Below are 23,798 nucleotides of genomic sequence, written 5' to 3' on the forward strand. Positions count from 1 at the left end.
GAATGAATGAAAGACAAATTATGGTTATTCAGATTCAGGTGACCTGCCAGTAATTTTCTTGACATGAACAAAGTGAACTTGTCACTTCAAGGAAAGTAACTGACAGCGTTTATTCCCAGTGCTAAAATATGAGCTTTCAAGCAAAATTCAGAATTTTGAAAACCAATCACAACGATGAACCTAGCAACTTCCCAGTCTCCAAAGACTTCTGATGAGATGATAGAGATTAACAAATGTGATTTTTAATACTGTGTACTAAAACATGCCACTATTTGGAAGATTGGCATAATTCACTGAACCAATATTTTCTAAAGGATCTATGTATGATGTTACAAAATCAGGCATGGTTAAAAGAGAGCTATTTAACAGTGTATAAAAATTTAATTGATATAGCTTCAGATTCTACTTTCCAACTAACCTGTAAGAAACTACCACTTGTTGAGTTTTGGTGTAGTATTAAAGAATATCCATAATTTTCAAAAGCATGAATATACTCCTCTTTTTTTCAACTATGTTTACGTGTGAGAACAGATTACCTTCATATACTTCAACTAAAACGATGCATTCAAAAAGAATGCATTCAGCACATGTCTGCTCTGGCTGTCTTCCACTACACGTCAGTCCAAATATAAAGCAATCCCAGTCTTCTCTCTACATTTCTTGTTGGAAAATAGTTATTGGTTATTTTCATGATACATTATCTATGTTAATGTAATGCATTTATTACTGTTATTTTTAAATGAATGAATCATTTTAAAGCTTCCCAATTTTAATTTCTGATACAGTTGATATCCATAGGGAAAAATGTCAGAAACAAAATCTCTTTGGGGTTGTCAATATTTAAGAGCATTACTTTAAATAAAACATAGTTGTAAACAGATGAGCAGTTACCTGTAATGATTTGTATCATTTACAGAATAATCTAGATGCATGTCCCCCTACCTCTGTAACAGGAAGATAAGTGTTCTTTCTTGTGTTCTTTCTTATTTTATTAGCTAGAATAATCCTGCATCTAAATGTCAGAAGAGAATCATTCAAAACACATTCTATCAGAACCAACACTGTCTTTTGGTATCTAATCTCTAAAGGTTAATGAGTCAGTACTAAATAAATCTATACAGTAAATCAACCTGTTCAGTCACCTGGGTGTAGTTCCTACTAATTCATGTTAGTAGATATGCTAGCAGGCTACACTACTCAACAGACTTTAAAAAAATTACTAAAAACTTTCTACACAGAACAATGGATGGTGAAACAGACTCTGGAGTATTTTCAGGGCAAAACTCTTCTGCACTGTATTCTGAAGCGGCCCTTCTCGGCCTCTGAGGCACATCAGAGTCCCCAGTGAGCTTCTCCAAAGCATGAACTGTGAGGCCCAAGGCAGCAGCTTCGGCGCCTGTTCAGGTAACATCCGAGTGATTCTGGAGTGCAGAAGACACTGAGAACCAATGCCAGAGTCATGACTGGCCACTCTAGTGGTTTTTGGCCCAAGATGAGCAAAGCCAAAGAGACTCTAGAGCTCCCAAGGGGCGGGGGTAGTTAGGGTCATTTCCCGGTTTCCTGATGGCCACGGGCACTCTCTACTAAGATTAATCAGCCTTCCACAGCTTCTCTTTTCCGGATCTTATTGTAGACCATTGTGCTGAGACATCAGTGAAATGGAAGAGTCTTTCGGCAGCAAAGAGTGTCAATAAAAAAATATCGAAAAGTGTGGGACCAGGGGACAACGCCTGTTTAGCGAGATGATGCTCATGCAAACACATTTTAATACATTTATTCAAAGTGAAAAATAAAATCATTTCAAAAAGATATGCTTCATAACCATGGGTGGCTCCAGGCTACCATAATGGACGGTGCAGAGAATATTTCCATCATCCCAGAAAATTCCACGGGACAGAGCTATCCTGAAATCTTGATCAACTATCTAATAAAGATTTCCTAGGAGGAATCCTAGATTTACTTAGAATCATGTTGATGGGCCCAAGTGCCAGCAGGAGGTGAGATCACCATCCAGGTGAAAACGTACGTTAGGAACTGTTAAAATAGAACATTCACCCTACAACCCTCTTACCCGGTTTTCAGAGAACAGGGCTCTGCTCTTCACCAGTAAGACAGAATTAGTATTTTAGACTCCCTTATCTTAATGAGATGAGAGTCACATGAGAAAATTAACCATTTTAAAGCCAACAATTCAGTGATGTTTAATATAGTCACAATAATTTAAACTCTTGATGAACTAAATAATTTGTCAAATTATCTTCTATCGAGGTCCTATCCATCACCTAATTAATAACCCCCAAATCAAAGGGAGATTGCCTAAAATATGTAACCCATCCGCCTCAGGCATCTTAAGTCCTGAGTGTCACACACTCAAACGGTATCAAGGCAGAGAAGGAACTATCGTGTGTGGGGAAGAGGAGGAACACCTATTTTTACATCTGTTGTAAGTCTATTCTTGTCAAGAAAAGTATTTCTGATGATGAGTCAATACCTCTGACATATAAAATATGCCACGCAAAATTTCTTTTAAAATTTGATGCCAAGAAAAAAGCATCTCTGAAGGAGAAAATACTATAGGTGTGAGTGTGTGTATTTCATAGATATATATCATCAGAAAGATGTTAAATTATAACCAATTTAACTTAATTAGCCACATATGGCAATCACAAGCCAAATAATTTGTCAAATTATTTGTCAAATACATACATACATATACACATATATGTGTATATATATATATATATATTACATATACACATATGTATGCATGTATTTCCTTCTTTCTGATAATTATACATCTCAACATGTTTCCCTTTGCATACTCTCCAGGCAGCTCAGAATATAATTCCATACTCAGTCCAAGCAACCAAGGTCCTAATTAGCATAATCCTTTGCCCTTCCATTCCGGGACCTGATTTCCGGGTTCTATTTCACACACACACATGCACACCCTTTTGTCAGGATGTCTCAAATCCTTCTTGGAAAAAATAACAATTAAAGACTATAAGCTAAATTTCTATTAAGTTCATTTATCCTCTGACACTAATCATATATTATAAAATTTGGGGGCAAAATATTAACCTTAATATAGGACTAATTCACCCTAAAGTAACATCTTAGGACAACTAACATTTCTCTGCTTGTCTTCAGTGCCAAATAAAGACACTAGCGCCTTCTGATGATCAAAAGAGACCCACACAGATAAATACACTGACCTGGAAATATGGAAAGTGTAACGTGAGAGACCAACAAACAAGAGATATAGCTGTCAGCCATTGCACTTGAGAAAATATTTTGAATTTTTTTCTTTCAGGAATGAGGAGACTATCAAATTGTGAGAAATCTTTTTCAAGAAAAAAAAATTATCAAGTGTGATGGCCTTTAACTTATGGCACAAACCAATAACAAGTGCTTTATATGAAGCATCTGTGACTGGGACTTGAGAAAAAAAATCAAACAATGACTTTCTAAAATATCACTTATACTTTAAAACAAGACACTATTCATATTACTTAAAATAGTTCGCTGTGTTTAGCAACAAATTGGCTACTATACAGCAAAGATTTATTCCAAAAATAACAAAGTGAATTGTGTCAGTGTTACCATGTATGGATCACTATATTCAAACACTATCTAGCAGGGCCAAAAGATACAGGGTATCGGTGGTTTTAAGGCCATCTGGTAAGAGGTGAGAGAGAATAAAAGTAGAAACACAAAGCTAATACTGGCCATACAGTCGACAATGACAAAAAACTTTCTTTTCTAGTTCTGATTATGTTCTATGTCCTATTTTCTGGTGATTTAAATAATTTGCCTAGTTTGGTTATACCTGAGCTGTCCAGTATATGTCGCAAGCCACATGTGGCTATTTAATTTAGATTAATTAAAATTAACTAAAACTTCAGTTACTCAGTCTCACTAGCCTCATTTCAAGTGCTCAATAGCCACAGGTGGCTAGTGGCTGCCATACTGGACGACGAATATAAAAGTCTCGTCATTACAGAAAAGTTCACAGACAGCACTAGGTTATATATTTTCTACAAACACGTTAGTGTGATATCAAAGAACACTACAAACTCTCTTTAAAAAATAACCTGGAAAACACTACAAATGTTCTGGCAAACTTCAGTCCACAGCTAAGTATATTTCGAAGTTTTTTTTTTTAATCCCTAAACCTTAATTAAATGAAAGAACATTACAGTCTTGGATTGCAACCACTCTATAGTACATCCATAATACGAAGGAGGCATTTCATTTTATACACAGATTGCACATAGATTATAGTTCAATAAAGTATATAAATAAACACCATATCTGTTACTCAGTAAGCACATTATACCTGATGGACATTAGATAATAGCTAATAGATTTTCTGTTTACTTTTTCAATCTCACTTTTCTTTAATAAATATTTTCATACAAAGGAGAAAACTGTAGTGTATAAAGTTTGAGGATGATAGCAAAAGGGCCTTTTCCCTGATACTGGAGCAAAGATCTAACTGTGATGTTTCTTGAACAAAACTGTGCTCCAGACCCATTCTAACACAAGTCTCTTCCAGCTCTAAAATTCGAGAGCTCTAAATAGTGTACTTTAAAAAGTAGCAACAGTGTTACAAGTTGCATAAAAATTGTTTCCAAAATTGTAAACCTCACATACTCAAAAGTGTAAATTACTTTCCTTGGCAATTTTTTTAAATTTTAGCTGCTAAATCAAGCTGCAACAATCCTTTTTATCTTCTTTTGTGACTGTCTCGCTTAAAAGTATACGAAGTTACTTTTTAAAGAAAAAAATAGATTAGGATAAAGAAACACTTAAGAGATCATAAGTGGTGTGGCCCTCACAGACCAACCAAGTTCAAAACTACTGCTAGTGCTACTCAACAGGAATCCGCTTCCTAAACAAAACTATAAATATTGTCTGAAGGTGTGTGGGAACACACCACAAAAATACAGGAAGATGCTGGTAAAAACAACAGGGTGAAGTCAATCACTGTATTTGTGGTTAACAGCTGTAACTTCAAATTTATATTTAACAAAGTAAAAACTTACTATATATAGGCACACATGGTCAGTGGGTTAACCTCTTCAGTGCTGAGGGAATATTAAGCAAACATTCTTTGCAACACAAAACACTTAACCTCTGCCGCTGGACGTTTCTAAAACCTAAATGATGTTCACCTTGATTGAAACTGGGAAGAAATTAGACACTGAGAAAGAAGTTGATATTTTATATATTGTAACTCATCTCCTAGAGAGTCTATTAAATATACAGTAGTATGACAGCAACTTTTGAGCTCCCTCCCCATAAGAATATTATAAATTTTTGTTTGCCTTACAGAGAATCTGATAAATTGATTTTGAAGGCATTGCTATATAATATTCTGTTTTATAAAATAAGGAAATTTTCTACTTTAAGGTGAAAGAGCAGAAGGGGAGGGAATCCCAAGAACTCATTTCAACATTAACAGAAGTTATAATAAAATATTTAACACTCACTGGAGACTTACTGCATGCCACAGACTGTGCTAATATCTTTACAGTCGTTATCTCATTTAATTCTCATAATAATCTTGGTGCAACTGGCACAATTATTATACTCAGAAATTATTATGCTCAGGAAACTTAAGCATCCAATGTTTTGACTTAACAGAAATTTGAAAGGGATTCAAATGCCGTTCTCGTGCCTGTGAAGCCCATGGCCTCATCATCAGCACTCTGCCCTGTCTCCTTGGAAACTTGCCTGCCAGCTGTGACAGGTAGGGCCCTGGCCAACCACCCACTGTGTAGCCCACTTGACAGGATAGCAGAGGTGGGAGGCACTTAAAAATTGGCAAGGGGAACACTAAATGAAACAAGTAAGCTGACACCTCTTCCTATTTATTTATTCTTGGAATTAAATTTATATTTAATATGAATTATGATTCTAGCAGCTAACATGGCATGAAGTTGAAAGGATTTTCATTCAAGTCTTCAATGCAGGAAATAATTTAAATCCATGTTATGATTTGGTTTATTTTTGCTCTGTGAATGACTAGTCTCTTACTGTCTTTTTTTTTTTTTTTTTAATACCAATGATACCCTAGCTTATTGGTTTTTAACTTTCTTGCAAAAACTAAAGTTGTGAGATTAATCACGCTGAAATATCTCCTTCCTTACGCTAAATTTTCCACCACTGTTTCAGAGTGAGAGGGATCCCTGGTGGAACCAGAAGTAAGCTCTGTAAGACACTGAGCACAAGAGCTGCTCCTGCATGTGCCCCCAGGGTGGAGGACAAGTGTGCTCAGTTTGTCCCCATCGTTTAGGTGAATATAGTTAAAGAGAAAAGAGAAAACATGCAGAGAATAGCTGACAAAAATGAAGTACTACTTAACTTTTTACTAAATCAGCAAACTTTTTCCCTAAAGAACTCTCATTTCTCTCCTTTAATCCAAGTTCTGCCCCCATGCGTTTCAACAGCTCTCCTCTGTGAAAACGTCTGCAGGACCAGAGCAGCCAGAACTGGGGGTAGCCCAGTAATGGGCCAGTTTAGAGCAACGTCGGCACCTCCTCCTTGGTTATGACCCCAGCTCCACTTCTACCCACGGTGACTTACAGATCATGAGTAGATTTACAGCCGTAACTACAGAGAACGAAGAGTAACATTAAAATGTCAGGATTAAGTAAATTTTCTGTTAGTCCCCACTGTCCATTTCTGTCAGCCCCACGGTGGTTAAAGTCACACTGACTGACGTTTTGAGGTGCCTCTAACATTAACAGCGAAAACAAACACATCATAACTCTGAATAATCCCACAATTTTATGATTCTTTTTTAAGTTAAAGAAAATGTTCAGGCTATAAGAGTTCATCAAGAAGCATGATCTAAAAACTGAACTTTAATTTCAAATATTCCTAGATTCAATTAGAACTTTAAGTCCATACACAGCCCCTTCAACAAAAAGCACGTTCAGAAATATAATTTCAAAAAAAAGTTTCAGAAAAAAGGATGATCTAAAAGTCTTTGCCTTTCACTAGCAGGGAAGTCCACCTGCGACACTCCTAATCCCCAAGTAAGAGGCAGGGACCTCACTGCTCACCAAATGGGAGAGAGTGGGATTCTGAAGCCAAGGCTGCAGACCTGCTCCAGCCAACCCAGGGAAAGGCAGGAAGGGCACACGTTAGATGCCTCTGGAGAAACGAAACATTTCCAACATCACTACTTGCATTTCTTCAATATTCTCTCACTCTTTGTGCCCATGGCCAAAGCAAACAAACCAACCAAAAAGGCTCTCGAGATCAATGCCTCTTGCACACAGCTTAAAACAACTGCTTCTACTCTCCTGAACTCTGTGGTACGGAATTATTTAGAATTACAGTAAACACAGAAGGCAGACAAGAGCAGGCGGACGAACTGTGAAGCAGGTCAGAAGTATCATGCTCTTCACTAATGACCATCAAAAACATGGCAAGGTGGGGAGCATTTGAGATCTTGCTCCTAGGCATATGTCATCAGTTAGGCTCAAATAAACTCTTATAAAAATTTTAAAAAAAAAAAAAAAAAGGGCATGTTTCCTTCAAAGAATTGCCTGGGTGACAATTTTGATTCAATCAAATAACACATAAGAAAACACCTTCCAACCTCACCTGGCCATCACTCTCATCAACTACTGTAAACTGGGGGAAAAAGCAAGCTCCTGGATGATGAGTGCCTCTGTACCTATGTTGATTTTTGACTATTTCAAATTATGTTAATTCCTCGGCATTTTGTCAACTTCCTTTAAATTTTCTACCACCAGCACCCCAAGCGCAAGGCCCTAGAAGGTTCTCCTATATTAAAAATACAAAACCTTACTCGTGGTAACGTACCATCATCTACTAAAGTTTTGCAAGGCAAAAGCGCAAGTTTGCTACTGACTTCCTTCACTGATAAAAGAACTATATTCAGTAACAAAGGAAGAATGAGAGCCATCTCTCCATGGTTACTTAGAGATTATCTGTAGATTTACACTGTAACTACAGAGAATGCAGAATAATATTTAGATGTCAAGATTAAGGTAAATTCTCCTAGTTAGGTCTAGCAGTGCTTTCTCCCTGACCCATTTCCCAATTCTCCTTCCCCAGCCAACTACTGCTCCTTTCTGAAAGATAAAATGAAGCAGCAGCAGCAGAGACAAAAAAGCAGAAAGGAAAAAAAAGAGGGGTCACATGTGTAACAGTAAAAACTGAAGGCTTTTTCCCTTGTCCTTGGAGAACCAATTTCATAAAGAAACAAACGTTAGTGACAGAGAGGCAAAGAGAGATTTGGAGTTTGTTGGGGGGCATGTAGAGAGAGGGAAAAGGGGGAGATAACAACCACATTACTACTAAAAGTATCCAAAAACCACTTGGAACTAAAATCTTGAAAATGATCGTCATGTACCTTTCAAAAAAACCTCACTATTTCTCCTACAGGACAGAAAACATTCAGATAGCATTCTTTGAAATCCAAACAAATGGAATTTCACTTCACTTATCTATCTTTCCATGAACTGATACTGATACAAAACACACATACACACACACACAATATCACACACACACACACACACACAGTCACACACACTCCCCCCTCCAACACTATTTGTATTGTAGATACCTTAAAAAATGCTACTCCCAATCTTACGATGAAGGTGCTACCACCTGTCTTAGAGATTGACTGTCATAATCAGACTAAATAATTTTAAATTCACTTATGTGCATAAATTTCTTTCTATTCAGATTTGTTTTCAAAAAGAATTTGAAGCAACTGCTATGGAAAGAGTCTAGCCTTGTGCTGTTCAATATGGCAGCCCAGCCGCGTGGGGCTGCCGGACGCCTGACACGCCGCTCAACCAAACTGCCGGGCTCCGCATGCGAAACGCACACCAGCCTGCAAATACCCGTGCGGAACATCTCGTTAGTAATTTCTTTACTGATTATGTGTTAGAATAATGTCTTGACTATTTTGGGTTAAATACACTATTAAAATTAATTTCACCGTTGTTTTGTTTTTAATGTGGCTACTAGAAAATTTAAAATAACACATGTGGCTTGCATTTACGACTCCCATTACATCTGAACTGGACGACGGCGGTCTACGACACAGTGGACACACGAAGAAATGACAGCTCGAAGATCACACCGAAACAGTGAAGTCCTCACCCACCCCGGCGAGGCCTCTACCTCCACACTGCCTGCCACATCGCCAGGCTCTGTCCCCAGCCTAGCGCTTGGCACGTAACAGGCACTCAGTAAACTCCTCTTTAATGTAGTTAAATGAAGGCGACAAAGATACGAGATCGAAATGCAGTACTGAAAAGTGGCTTCTCAAAACTTAAATCCACTGGCTATTTGAGACGCTTAGGAGATGGAAAATATCCAGGCTTCAGAAGTAAACTGAAAAAACTAACTCCTTGTTACCCGCAACATTTTTGAGAGTCACATAAAACAATACTCTTGCAAAATGAAAGCCACTAAGAAGCAAGGCTACCATTTAGTATGCAGCTCATTTCATGCTTTCAAACCATGGGGTAAAAGGGCAGATGGAGTGGTTTTCTTTTGCTTTAACTCTACACTGGGTATTTTCTATTTTAACCCACTGAAACTCTGACCTCGGGGATAAACTAGCTACGTTGAGGGCAAATGCAGGCAGGTGCTCATTAAGCTTCTCTGTATACAAATGGAGGCGGCCAGGAAAAATACCTTAACAGACTTCGTGAAAAATAATGGGGTGCTGAGAGCACCCTATCGACTAATAAAGTCGGGAGCAATCAAGGATGGATGGTTGGCTTCAACCAAAGCTGTCATGAACAAATAAACCAGCAAGCCACCAACACGTAGAAGAAACCGTGATCCCACCCAGTTCCCTCTGTGAGCTCTGGGGGGGCAGCCTGCTCCCCTGAGGCCCCGCTACGGGTGTCTGTTCTGTGTATTCTGAGAACAGCCCCTGAATGCCACCTAGGTCACAGCTAGGTTTTCTTTAGAGAGATTTTGTTTTCCTCATTCCTAGCGGACATTTTTAGGGACGTGAAAGTATACATCAAGAGTAGTATTCACAAAGATCTCTCTACTCTCTACTAAAAAGACTTTTTTCTCTACTTGCAATTTACATAACTGAGGCTTGAGATGCATAAACATCTTTTCCATAAAATTTATTAAGTAGTTGCCAATTATCCTGCTCATGTCTGGAATTCTGTATTTACTGGATGAAATGAGAGAATTTCAGTAGAATACTGACTCTACTTGAGATTTACCAGGAAAAGGATTTCCCGGAAAGGCGATTTTTTAAAAACACTCATAAGACGTCATAGAAAGTCAGAGAACTGGAAAAGTTACACGATTGACTCTTCTAGGTCTTTTTTTTTTTTTTTAATCTCCTGGAGGAAAATTGGGGCACAGAGAAATTATTACCCATCGCCTCAATCTCCGTTGTCTTCTAAAATGTTTTCGGCTTCTGTTCTCCTACGCCGTGACTGCTATATCCCTGGACCGAATTAATAAAAGGAACACAAATATATCCAAAATATACTTATTCTGAGAACACAATGTTGCAGATCCTAAAAATTCTAAGAGCGTAATCCATGAACTGAGATACCTGTGTAGACTTGTGCTGTTTAAATTATTCAGAAACTCAGAAATTTGCGGGTAAGGACAATCCACTTAACTGGTCTTTCTTAGATAAGCTCTTCAAATGAACAAAATGACATCTGTGCTTTCCCCTTCTAGGTTGTCACCTTTGTCCACTGTATACTGATAAATGCTCTGTTCTCAGCTCTCTTGCATTCCTGAGGGGCTGCAGAGCACGTTCCTACCGAAAACACGCCAGTGTGCCCTGTGGACAGGGGGCCCGGTCTGAGCTTCTTTCCGTGACTGACGAGGTCCTGCGGGGGAATCACGCAGCTTCCTCTCTCTCACACCCCAGCCCCTCCACTCTGATAACTTTGAGGGACATCTCCCAAGCCTTAGACCTTTTCCCTCCCCCTTTACCCATCTTCCTCCCAACTCCGACCTATCCTGCACATCAGCCAAGACATCACTTCCTCCAGGACACCCGCCCAGATCCCACGCAAAGACTGCAGTAGGAGCCGTTCCCAAGGCAAACAGTGCTTACTTATCCCTGCAGTGTGCTTTTTTGGCAGATGCTTGCCTATAACACCTCCTCGGGCCCCAACAAGATCTCGCTATTCCTCCCAATGAGTAGTATATAGGGAGCCTCGATTTATGAGAACCCCTGAGGACCCCAAGGAAATGGAGTCAAACATCTCTGATAATAGTTAACACTGACATAAGTGCTTGAGATTATTTTTTAAACTTTGCAACAAGCAGTTCTGAACATTTACTGATGATACTGTATCATTTTGGGGTCCCTACTACACGTCTGACACCATGTTAAGTGCTAAAAGACATTACTGCTACTCTCACTTGCCTCTAACCAAAAGGGCACATCAACCCTCATTTTAGAGATAATGCAACTGAGGCCCTGAGGTTAAGTAACCTGCCCAAGGTCGTGGGTCAGTAATCAGTTAGATGGTGGTGCTACTCTTCAAAAGCTGCAGACTCCAAAGTCTGCCCTCTTCCCTTCTACTCGGGGGCCTGAGTGGGGCTAGGGGCTCTGGGGTCAGAACTATTTTCATTCTAACCGTGAGTTGTTATTTGCCTTTCACGCCCACCCTCTCCGAATGTAAGTGGACTTTTCCTAAGGCTCAAGAATTGGAAGCAGGCTATATGCAGAAGCAGATTAGGATCCAACATTTGAGAAAATGTAAAACAATGCCATTCTTTTTTTTTGTTTTGGAAAATAGTTATATTTCATTTAAAAATGTATGTTAACATAAACTGACTTTTAAATGATCAATGAATAAATATTTCAAATTGTCCTCAAATTTCTGAGACAATAAATATCAACACATGTGACTCGTATTTAAAAAAAGATCTTTGGAGTCCCTGATAATTTTTAAGAGTGTAAAGGAGTCTGAGATGAAATGGTTTGGAAAACACTGTCTTTATCAGCTATTGAAAAGAAATGTAAGCTACGGTTTTTTCTTTCCCTTTAAATTTTATCAATAATCGGACAGCTAGAGTTTCCATTACACGGTGTGTCCACACACTGCAACGAACATTAATCATGTTCCGATGAACTCCAAGCTTTGTTCTAACGTTATCCTTTTTTGACTCTTCAATATAAATTTATCTTTAAACATACTTAAATGTGTTACAAAAGTTAAAAAAACACCTGTCCAGAACCCATGAAACATTTAAAAAACTTGTATTTTTAAAAAGTGAAAAAACTCAAGGTAAAATAAACGAGCCTATCTGAATGCGATACTTCAGCAGATCGCATCAATATTTCAACCTGATGTGGTGGTTTCCCTCTATGCAGCACAGTTTTGAACCACTGTTCTGTTATCTGAAATGCAAAATAATTTTAGTATTCCTGAAGCGAAACAAGAGTGGACAGACTTATTTGCTAGAGTAAAATGTGAGTTGTTCACAGGGAGACCTAGAGGTTTTGGATTCTGTGATCCCATTTTGAATTACCCATGTCGTTAACTTCGTCACACCTGGCGCCACGGGCTAAAGGGGGAGTGATATTTGCGCGAATCAAATTTAGTATTTTATAACTAAGTCTATATTTCATAATATTTAACCTGTTCCTTAAAAATCCAAGTAATTTTACATTGTATTTACATGTGAAATGACATAAAGGCAAGGCCTGCGTTGCAGGAGATCAGAAACTAAGCCTAGAGAATTAACGTGTGTGGATACACCATGGCTTGGACATTGCACCAGGCATGGAATTTATTAGCCCACTTGACCTCAACGCCATTGGGATGGTTACTGGTTTTCTCCTATTGATGAAGAATCTGACATTCAGAGAGGTTAAGTACATTGCCTAAGGCCACCACGCTGATAAGTAGTAGAGCTGAGATTCAAACACATTTCTGACTTCAAAGTCTGTGCTCTTCCCAAGACTTTCTTCATACCTCCCCAGTATTATTTTCAGAACTGAGTGCTTCAAAATCTGAAGAAGATGCAAAATTAAGCCATAAGCGAAATAAAGAAATGCAATAGAACTTATATGATGAAAATATCTCAAATGTACTTGTTTACATCCCTTATCCAGTTTCAAGTTTGTCTATCATGGTGCACTCAAGAAGTTAGAGCTAGAAAAAAAGGCAAATACACGTGGTGTCCCCCTGGTGCTTAGCTATGGCACAGCACATACGGATCCCTCCAGCGTTCGGTGACCGAAATGCCACACTCTTATTCGTCCTCTGAAATACTCTTAAAAGTAGGGAAAGCTGTTAATACTTGGATGGGAGACCACCTAGAAAGACCAGGTGTTATAGGTGTAAAAAAATAAAATACAATAAAATAAATAAAAAATAAGGGCTTGTAAGCTGACAAGGTCCTTGCAATATGTAAGGTCAACCAAGGGTTGCCTCGCCTAAAAGTAGGGAAAGCTGAAGAAGACCAACAGTTCCCACCCAGGAATCAGATTATAATCACAGGGCGCCTCCCTCAAACTGTGCCTGCCCTCAGTGAAGAGAGAAGATGCTGGTACGAGGAAAGTCTGAGAAGCACCGCTCTGAACAGATGTGCTACTCAGTGAGCAACTTTCTAAGGAACAAGAAAAGCATAATTATTCCTGGAAAGGAAGTCGCATTCATTTCTGCCCTAGAAGCCGCCCAGGTCAGGAGCATCAGGGGCAGACAGCACTTTTCGGTCAGTTCTGAGGGGCACTTAGCCTTGAAGTTGAGATAAAGGAAAACAAATTAGCTAGGTGTGATCTTCCCTGTTTACTCGCTTGCCCTTGTTTTCCCTGAGGCCTCTGCTCCCAGCGTCCTGTCGGGGAGCCTTTCTCACCCACCCCTTCCCGATGTTCGATGTTCGGGAACACTGGCCAGAAGCCTTCTCCCCTGCGTGGCAGGTTAGGCTCCCGGAGGAGACAGGCAGCAGCTCTCGCAGGAGAGGGTTGGGTGGTGTGGCCCAGGTGGCTCCCACTAACCTCGGGGCTCCTCCTGAGAGTCTCCGAGTATGCCCGACCTCTGAGGGCGGCTTCCCCACAACTCCTACATGCCCTGTGTCCTGAGGTCCTCAGGAGACCTTCCTGACTTCCACTAAAACTGAAGCTTCTGAGTTTCTGATCAAATGCCTCTCCGGTCGGGATGCCCCAAATAGCTTTGTTTCTTGACCAAAGCCTTTTACTTTCTCAGTGCTTCAATCCCTTCTGTTCATACCCTGATCCCTGGTCCAAACTGTCCTTACAGGTCTGGACCAGACTTTTTCAATGAGCCATCCTGTGGACTGTCGTCTAATCGATTTTACTGGCTCCCCATTCCTTAAAACTGGTCCAAATTCCTGAAAACAGAACACAAGACCTCTACCACCTGGCCCGGCCCTGCCCTGCAGTAAGCCCGACTTCCATGCTCCTTTTAACCAACCATCCCCAACCCAGTATCTTTGGTGCACTTTCTATGGCTAAGTCCCAGCCAAATTCCAAGTACCCTTATCCACAAGTGCTTCCTCTCTCCGGACACTTGTCACATAAGCACTTGTCACAAATATTACTTGGTCTTTTACCAAGCTTTATATTTTTGCCTATTGGCCGTGTTTCTGCAAACTGATTATAAGTTCATTAAGAACACTGTGCCTTATAGCTCTAGAATCGTCTGCTCTGCCACCCAAACTCAGAGTCGCAGTCTCAGTGAAAGATCAATACATATTTTCGAACAGCACTCAGAATAATCTGTACATACAGAGATTAATTTATTTTTCGTAGACCTAGGACAAAAACACCAACATTTATAAGGGGAACACGTCTTTGTGAAAACTAATGCTTGAAACTTACATCTGTTTGCTAATAAATTCTGTAGGATAATAAAATTCCCAGCTTGTGAAGAGGAAGACTCTCATTTCAGTGCTGCGAACTCAAGTCCCTTAGAAATCAAGCACTTTCTGTGGACTACTGTTTACTGTGATTTTCTACAGTTTGCAATATAAGCTCACATTAACATTCAGCAGTTGGTAAAACAAATATTACAAGCACACACACACACACACACACACACACACACACACACACACACACACACACACATTTTGCAGCTTCCCAAGGGGAAAAAAATTATCATTTTCTACAAGAGGTGGGAGGGACTATCACAAACACATAAAACTGCAGTTTTTGAGTATTTTTCAAACAGAGAGGAAGAGAGAAATAGAAATAGAAAAAAGAAAAGGGAAAAGCACCGTTCGGAGCCTAATGCCCATCTCCGCGCCGGCAGTGACAGCTGAGCTCGGAGCAGGCGGGGACCGCGGCTATACGTCCTCAGCGCCTGGCATGATTCCTAGAACAAGAGGATTCAAGACTTTCTGAACGAGTGAATAAATGCACAAGCCAATAAGAGCGTATATAAAGAGAGTAATAGTAAAAAATTGGATTCTGGGACAGTTTAACAAGATAAAAATTAAGGATCTCTTAATGAAAATGCTTCTCATGAAGTGTAAAGGAAAAGTCTATTAGATAAGTTCACTGAGTTCCACTTTACACGACAAGGCAGGCAGACAGGATCGGAGCTCCCTTACCTGAGGCACAGGCACTTTCTGCGGGGTGTTCTGGGGTGATGGGTGGAGCTGTGCCCAAGGCTGGTGATGCGGGTGTGGGGGTGAAGACTGGTGGTGCAAGCCCGGGTGGGGCTGCATCGGAGGGCAGGTTGGCAGCTGCTGAAAAGACGGCTGCTGGCCAGGATGCTGCTGGCCAGGTAGCAGCCGGTCCTGGATTGCTTGTGGATCTGCAAGGCCAACACCAGGACAACCATTTGGTCTCATGTGCCCGGCCAACTCCCTTGATGCTGAGGACATGCCCATAAACGGACGAGACTGCTGCATGTTTCTGGGGCCCATATTCCTCTGTCCAATTCCCATGGCGCCAGGGGGCTGGTGAGATGGCTGAGGGTGGGGCATATTTGGGTAACTGCCAACTTCCATTGGTATCCCAGCACTTCCGGGCCTGACTTGCGGAGGAGGAGTACCCGCTGGGTTACTCATTGCTTTCATGGGTGACATGGGAGGTGGAGAGGCGTAAGTTCCCTGAGGCTGTGAAGGATGCATAGTTTGTGTGTTCATTTGGTTAATTGAGCCACTGGGGTGGATGGGCTGCTGGTGCATTAGTCCTTGACCACTGTTCGATGGGAATCCTACAGCATTGGGGTATCTGGGTACGGACTGATTCATTGGAGTATTATTTGTAAGGCCTAAATTTTGATTCATCCCTGTATTGTTAACTAATCCCTGATTTAGGTTACTGTAAGGATATCGAGAATACTGCCCTGAGTTGTTTATAGTAGGTGAGGGGACTGTCTGGCTCCGAGAACTAAAGTTAAGGGTTTGTGGCCTGACAGCCCCTTGCTGAGGAGGATTAGGGGAGAATCTGGGACTGTGGGCAACGGATTCTCCGTGGAGAGCAGTCGGGGGGTGGCGGAACTGCTGCACCGAGTGGCGCAGGGAAGGTGCCATGCCGGGGCTCTGCGCGGGCACGTGGGACAAGTGGCCGGGTCCTGAGGTGGCAATGAAGGGATTTCCCTGATTGAGGCCCTCTTGACCTTGGGAAAACTGGCTCATCCGCTGCTGTGGCTGACCGTGCTGCTGCATGGAAAAATCCCCACGTGCCATGTAGCTGCCCATCTGCTGCATGTGCTGAGGGTGGCCCTGGGCCGGGGGCCCCGACGGAGCTGGCGGCTGCTGCTGCTGCTGGTAGGGGGCTCGGATCTGGTCCGGCACCTGGACAGCCCGGGGGCCCCACATGGAGCCACTGTCCACAAAAGACTGCCCGTGCCTCTCATTCTGAATGCCAGGGTACACTGCCATCTGGCCGCCACCGCTGCCGCCATGCGGGACCTGGGGAACGGGAGGGGTGTGATACTGCGAGTGAGGAGACGCGAGTCCGTTCCCAGGGGCGCTGCTCATCATCCTGTTCGGCTGATCCATCAGATGCATCTTTTGTTGTTCGTACTGATTATAGTGATCGAAATGCGTCAACTTCGTTTGATTCTGATTAGTGGAGGGATGGTGAAGGGATGGCTGCAGAGAGGCAAAGCCTTGGTCTATCGGCATTTGCTGACCCATGGGGTTCACTGGATTTTCAGGGTAGCCACATTCTCCAAGGCCTTCGAGGCCTTCACTGAAAATATTCCCATCCTCGCCAAAAAGACTCATCATTCCTGGATCTGCCATCTTCTTCCAACACACGGCTCCTCCAAACTACAGCTCAGGAGCTTGTCTGTGCTTCACTTCACTGAGGTGCTCGTCCTCAAAGCCTGTAATCCTTAACTAATCGTCTTCATGTCATTCCACATTTCTCTAATTCGCTTGGACCCTGCAGTGTCAGGCAAAGTCTGGATCTAGGTCCTAGAAGGGAGTAGGGGGTGGGGAGGAAGAAGGGAGAAAACAAAGAATTAGGAACAAATGACAAAAACTGCCAGTATTTTATGCATTTGAATTTGGTTTCCATCAACAATACTAATCTAGCCCCCTCGCTGAGCTGTATTTTATAAATCTAGTTCACTTTAAGAGAAACTCATTAGCTTCTCCCAGAAGCATTATTATGATCGGTTACTTAGAAAGCAAGCAAAACACTAACCTTAACCTTAAATTAATCCATTCACTACACTTCCTAGCGTTCCATTCTTGGATGGAACAGAACAAAAGAACACAACATGGAGCAGCAGCAGCTGCCACAGCAGGCGAGCAGATGCATGAACATAGCCAAGCAGCCCATCTGCTGAACCAAAGCCCTGGAAATGCTCTGGTTACCAACGGCCCGCCCTCAACCTATTCCCCTGAGCAGCGTAATCAGATGAGCAGCCGTGGCACCAGGGGCTGTGAAAAGCTCAACTTAGTTAAATCGACTAAAGGATTATACAAATACCAAAATCAGTCATTTCGTACAAATTAGATCTTTACAGTCCATATTCAACTATGTAACAGCAACAGGGGTGTCGAGTGAAAAAAAAAAAAAGTCCATAATGATGTTAGAAAGCAAGTTTGCAAAGAATACGATAAATTCATGATTTTATTATGTTTAATGGTAGGAATATACAAGATTCAGAAAGAACAAGGAAACGAGCTTTCGCTCTCCAAGGGGCCTGAGTTCGCTCATGGCTCCGGACCCACCGCGGTCCCAGTCAGCAGTGCCACAGAGGAAAGTCCAGCCTCAGGTTCTTTATTCACCCGTGGGCACTAGGCTCTGGTGATGGCCTAGGAGCCCATGTGACCACTCAGACAGGCTTTAGATAGATGGGTCTTTTCTAGACGATGACTATTCTCATCACAGAAACAGAAAACTTTCTCCAAAACTGGTCGAAATTGAAAATTATTTTAACGAAATAATGTTCAAAATATCCATGCAGGCCTCACTCTAGTCTTAACCTCCTTTGGGATAAGACAGGACATGAGCAGGTAGGGGAAATGTGAGCAGGTACATCCTTCAGCACCCTGTATTCACGGCACACATTATACACTATCTAATGTTCTGTATTTTATTCAAATAGTTCCTAACGGATTTTGTGTCCTATTAAAACAACTGATTTAAAGAATGTTTCAACAAGCAAAACAGGAAAGTATTTTTGTTGAATGCTAATTAAATCAACAACCTAATAAAGAACTAATTCACATAGGAAAAATGTCTGAAATCTTAAACATCTTTGGAATTTAACTCATTTTTTTCCCTCTTTCATAAGCACATTAAGCATTGTGTGATACTGCTCAACTTGAAATAACAATGTCTTGTGGAAGAATTTCCAAAGTGATGTTACAAACAGGCTCAGTCATAAATTCTGACATGCTTCTCCGTGAGCTTGGGGGTGAACGATGGGCCACCCAACACCGCTGCGAACTTACCGATGAGACAGATAAAAACTCAGTTTCTGCCTGCCCTATTCTAACATATTCCGAACAAGGAGAGAATTCTGCTTACAGAAAATGTAAACAACATTCTTGTTTGCTGTCAGAACTACAGACGTAACACCTGAGAGGGTCTCTAGGTCTGTAGTTTGCAGGTGACAGCTGTCAGCTAAAGTCAAAGGTCTCCTCACTCTGCCACTAACTGCCATGAATTTTCTGATCTACTTTCTCCAAAAACAGAGGTCAGATGGGTGAGAATAAGATGAGCACGAATGCCATTTTATTTACAGACACAGTGCTTTACTTCATAACTACTTTTAAATCCAAAGAAAGAAGTAGAAATCTCCAGTGCCAAATAAAACAAATATTTATAAATTGAATTTACTCCTAAAGAGCCTAAGCAGTCAGTCTTCATTAATTCAAGGCTCATTCTAGCTTTCAAGGAAATAAACACTAGAATGGACTTGATAATAGCTTAAACCAGCCGTGCAGACTAACCACTTACCAAAATAACCTTTCGAATTAGCTTAAGGAAGGTAATGTCTACTTATACGTCCTGGATGGCCTTGGTTTATAGGATGACGGCTTCATTCTCCAGGGTGTACCACGTGTCACAGGAGAAAATGCTACTGACTGGATGGGGTTTCCAGCCAGCTCCAGAGGAAAGGAGGCTAGAGACAGGGATGACCTGGTCCACAGAGCCTGGTGCCAGAGCCACTGCCAGCCTAGAAAAGCAGCGACAGAGGTGGCACTTACCTTCTATCAGCTGAAGGCTGAGCAGAAGGGGGAAAAAGCTGCCTAGAGGCATGGGAAGGGACAAAACAGCACACTCCCTGAGAGTGATCCTACCTGATACTTGGGCTTCCAGCTCCCTACTCCCTCCCACTGAGGGTCCAGCTCCCAGTGGCATGAAAAACAGCAGCATTACCTGGCATCAAGTAAACATGTCGCCCACCACAACTGTGACCACAGTCAGGTGAGCTCCGGGAAGAGACGTTCCAACTCTGGCTTTAGCCTGTCATTAGTGACCGCCCGCACTTGCTCAGACAGCCACCGCCGCCTTCCTGCCCCTTTTCTGACCTCGCGACTCGGCTGGCGACTATGCTAGGAATCCATCTGGTAGCTGGATTTTATATTTCTCATTTGAGCTAATCTAATTAATTTATTTTGGTCTTTTTTTTAATTTGATCAAGACCATTTGAATACCCACATTCCCAAGTCACAGCTGCAACATATAATTTTGTTTCTATCAAAGATATTCATTAAAACTCCTTTGTGAAGGTCGCTCCCTTCTCTACCTTTAATGTCTACATTTCTGTCTAGATTAGCGCTGTTCAATGAGCTGTCAAATCAGAACCATATATGTAATTTTAAATTTTCTAGTAGTCATATTTAAAAAGTAACCCAAAAAAGAGCAAAATTCATTTAAATAATTTTTATTTAACACAATATAGGCAAAATGTTATCACTACAACATGTAATTGATATTTAAAAATAAAGGAGATAGTTAACATTTTTTGATATTGAGTCTCTGAAACAGTATGCATTTCATACCTACGGCATATCTCAATTCATACTGACCACATTTCTAGTCAAAAATGTACACGTGGAAGCAGTGGCTATGACACTGAACTGCACGGTTATAGATGATTAAAAAGAAAAAACAGAAATGCAAGTGTTCAGAGTTATCAAATAATTCCCACCACTTGGGTAATAAATAAACATTCGAGTTGTATTTATGTTTGATTTGGATTTTAAAAAAATCAAGTTAAATCTCAAATCACATTTTTTATTCAAAACGTATTTACTGAGGACCTACTATGATCCTTGCACTGGTCTAGTTGCTGGAAATACAACACTGAGTAAAAACTAACAAAACGTCCTCTTGTCCTCATGGAGCTTACAGTCATCTGCAAGGGATGAACCTCTAAAATAAGAATTAAGGTTTGGAGGTTATGTTATAAAAATTAAGATACCATTTTACAATATATTTCTTGGTAATTTGTGATGTCAAGTGTTTAAACTATGTGCAATGTTACACAGTAAACAGTACAGATACATATAATGAAGACACTAATTTAGGTTTTAGCTCAGTGCCCTACTGACAGGTATTTTCTGAGATAAGAACAAAGCGTATAAGGGGCATGTGTTTGGGGATACGGCGTGGGCACAACGAGCCAGCTCAGCTAACAGAATCGCCAACACTGCAGAGACTCACTGTGACACCAACTATGAACATTTTAGAGCTGGCAAGCACTTTGGAGACCTTCTACTCCAAACTCCCCTTCATTTAACAAATGAAAAAAAAAAGCCCTTTTACAGGCTGCGAGGAGTAAACATCTTCTACAAAATATTTTAATGGTGAATAATTTCCAAAGATGAAAGAGAACTGGATAGATGAGATGGCAGTTTATTAGGAAAGGCAAAATATTAAAGGCCCAACCTGGGTCCATTTTACTCAGGGATAAGTCACTAAAACAATTACTGAGACCAGCAAACAGAAGAGAGTTTCCTTTCAAAAAATTTTTATTTATACTATCTATAACTTTTAGGAAGCAAGCACATATTAGCACCACATTGAAGCTACTGGTTTATTTCACTGGACATAAGCAGAATAAAAAATAGGCAGATCTGAAAAAACAAGTAAATAGCACATAGAAAATGGGGGATGAAAACAAAGGGTGCACATCAAACCAACACGAAAGAAATAAGTTGTGTAAAAATATATATATTAATAAACTTACACAGACAATGCTTAACTTCTGTGCCCTTCTCAGAGCGGGATGGCATTTGCATAGCCACGTTTCAATTTGGTGTCACAGTTACCTGGAAAGCTAGCAAGGAAGTAGGTGAATACAAAAACCCTGTCATGTGCAAAGCATTTCCTACATAGCTCGACCACGTTTTATGCAACTGTGTAAGCAGAATGCCATTCAAAGGAGACTTTTTTCATAAACATCCAACATGTGAGCAAGTGTAAAGTTAAGAGGACAACTGCCTTTCACATGCTGAAGACTATTTGTGTTCTATAGCTTGATTTGAAATTGTTCTCTTTACATTTTTCTCCTCCACCTTAGAAGAACCTGGGGTACAGGGCACACCTGTGACAACGATGTTTAGGACTGGGTAGAGCATGTATCAGCATTTCCAAGGGAGTGTCTAGCAGCTGAAAAATACACATCACCATCTTCAGCACAAGCCATGGGGACATCTCTCGATCATCAACAGTATGAATCACATCAGGAGGGGGAAGGATCCGTGAGCCAATAGATGAACACACAGAAGATAAAGGGCTCAGTGCTGCTGAGCTTCTACTCAAAGTGAAAGATCTTTCAGCCAGATCACGAGGCCTGTGGACAATGATCCCCACCAATGACCCCCAACAGCCGCTTGGGAAAGAAAAGGAAAATCCAGCCAGACCAATGGTTGCCATGGGAGAAGGCATCGATCCAAGGGACAATGACCCAGATAAAGAATGAAGGAATGCCTCCAAGTTACCAACACCAGCACACCACAAGTCAGTTCCAGATCTGCCTCCTGGACCACATGATGCCCTGCGCCCCCAAACTAGACCACACTTTCTTCCTCTTTGGTATGCTTTGGCGGTGCCAATTTGCTATGTGCTGTGCTATCCCACACAGCAGCCACTAGGCACGTGTTGCTATTTAAATTAATTAAAACTAAATAAAATTTAAAATTCAGTTGCTCAATTGCATGATCCACATTCCACGTGCTCAACAGCCACATGTGACTGGGGGCAACTGTGCCTATATGGGACATTTCCATCACTGCAGAAAATTCTGTGGATATTCTGCCATAAATTTGTTCTCAGAGTTAATATTTTGAGACAAAGACCATATTGTATAGTAGCAATTCTCTTCGATGAAAAATATTTTCTCCTGCTCAGAGACTGGTATTCTTTCAAAGTTCTATACCTACCCCTGTGATGAAATTCATAGTAATCTTTCCATATATTGACATATGCCAGGGAGCAAGATCTTAAAACCTCTCTTTATTTCTTAATAAATAATTTTATTATGTTATGAATGACTCTGAACTATACAAAAATTCAGGTACTTAAGAATAATGAAATTCAAAATCCTTTTCGCTTATAATTGCCATATACCAATGCCCTTTTAATAAAGTATTTGCAAGCTTAGTTTTTTCAACTAAAAATTTACATAGCTATAGTAAGGCCACTATTTTTCTTAGTGGCTTTGTGCATTTTCATTTACTATTTTATTGGAAGAAAAAGATGTAGAAAGAACAAAAAAGATGTGAAGTCCTTTAGAAGCACTGTGTTAGTCCAAGCACCATAGGAAAAAAAACAAACACACACACAAAGGAATAAGAATCACATTTATAGTTAGCTTCCATTTGTACCATTAGGTGACCTCCAATTTTGCTGATAGTAACTGAAGATAGATAGATAGATAGATAGATAGATAGATAGATAGATAGATAGATAGATAAATAGATAGATATGGAAAACCATGTTTGGAATTGGTGATGTACAAATTAATTCTATGCTTTCCATCAGCATTCCCTATGGCAGTTAATAGAATTTCCATCCACCCCTGCAACCCAGCTAAAGGATGAAAAATAACCCTCAATCCTTCCCATCATTCATTCATTTAAAAACATTTATTGAATGCTTTGTATGAAGCATTTAGCAGCCACTGAATATACAGCGTTGAACAAAACAGACATGTGCTGTGCACCTTGCTGTTCTGATTAATATCCCTCGGATATCCCGCATATTCAACCCATCCACTAACGCTAATTCTGCCTCCCAAATATCTCACAGGTCTACCGCCTCCTCTTGATTCCTACCATCTCTGATGAAGTCAGGCCTTCATGGTTTAGTGAAGACAAAACATTAAAGGCTGACCGGTTCGCCCAAG

At 40.8% G+C, this 23,798-nt stretch overlaps 1 protein-coding gene across 5 annotated transcripts in view; it reads right to left on the reverse strand.

The window, feature by feature from the left end:
* CHD7 (chromodomain helicase DNA binding protein 7) overlaps positions 1-23,798 on the reverse strand; it is a 173,469-nt gene that overhangs the window by 98,504 nt on the left and 51,167 nt on the right. For 4 of the 5 annotated variants that reach the window (XM_039868868.1, XM_039868864.1, XM_039868865.1 and 1 more), the window contains exon 2: positions 15,580-17,400. In XM_039868868.1, coding sequence (XP_039724802.1) covers positions 15,580-17,226 — 1,647 coding nt within the window. In that variant the 5' untranslated portion in view covers positions 17,227-17,400. Of the gene's footprint in view, positions 1-15,579; positions 17,401-19,822; positions 19,923-23,798 lie in introns of those variants that run through there. The other variant, XM_039868867.1, reaches the window with a different exon arrangement.

Source organism: Pteropus medius, unplaced genomic scaffold (assembly GCF_902729225.1).
Source record: "Pteropus medius unplaced genomic scaffold, Ma_sr-lr_union100, whole genome shotgun sequence".
Classification (NCBI taxonomy): Eukaryota; Metazoa; Chordata; class Mammalia; order Chiroptera; family Pteropodidae; genus Pteropus; species Pteropus medius.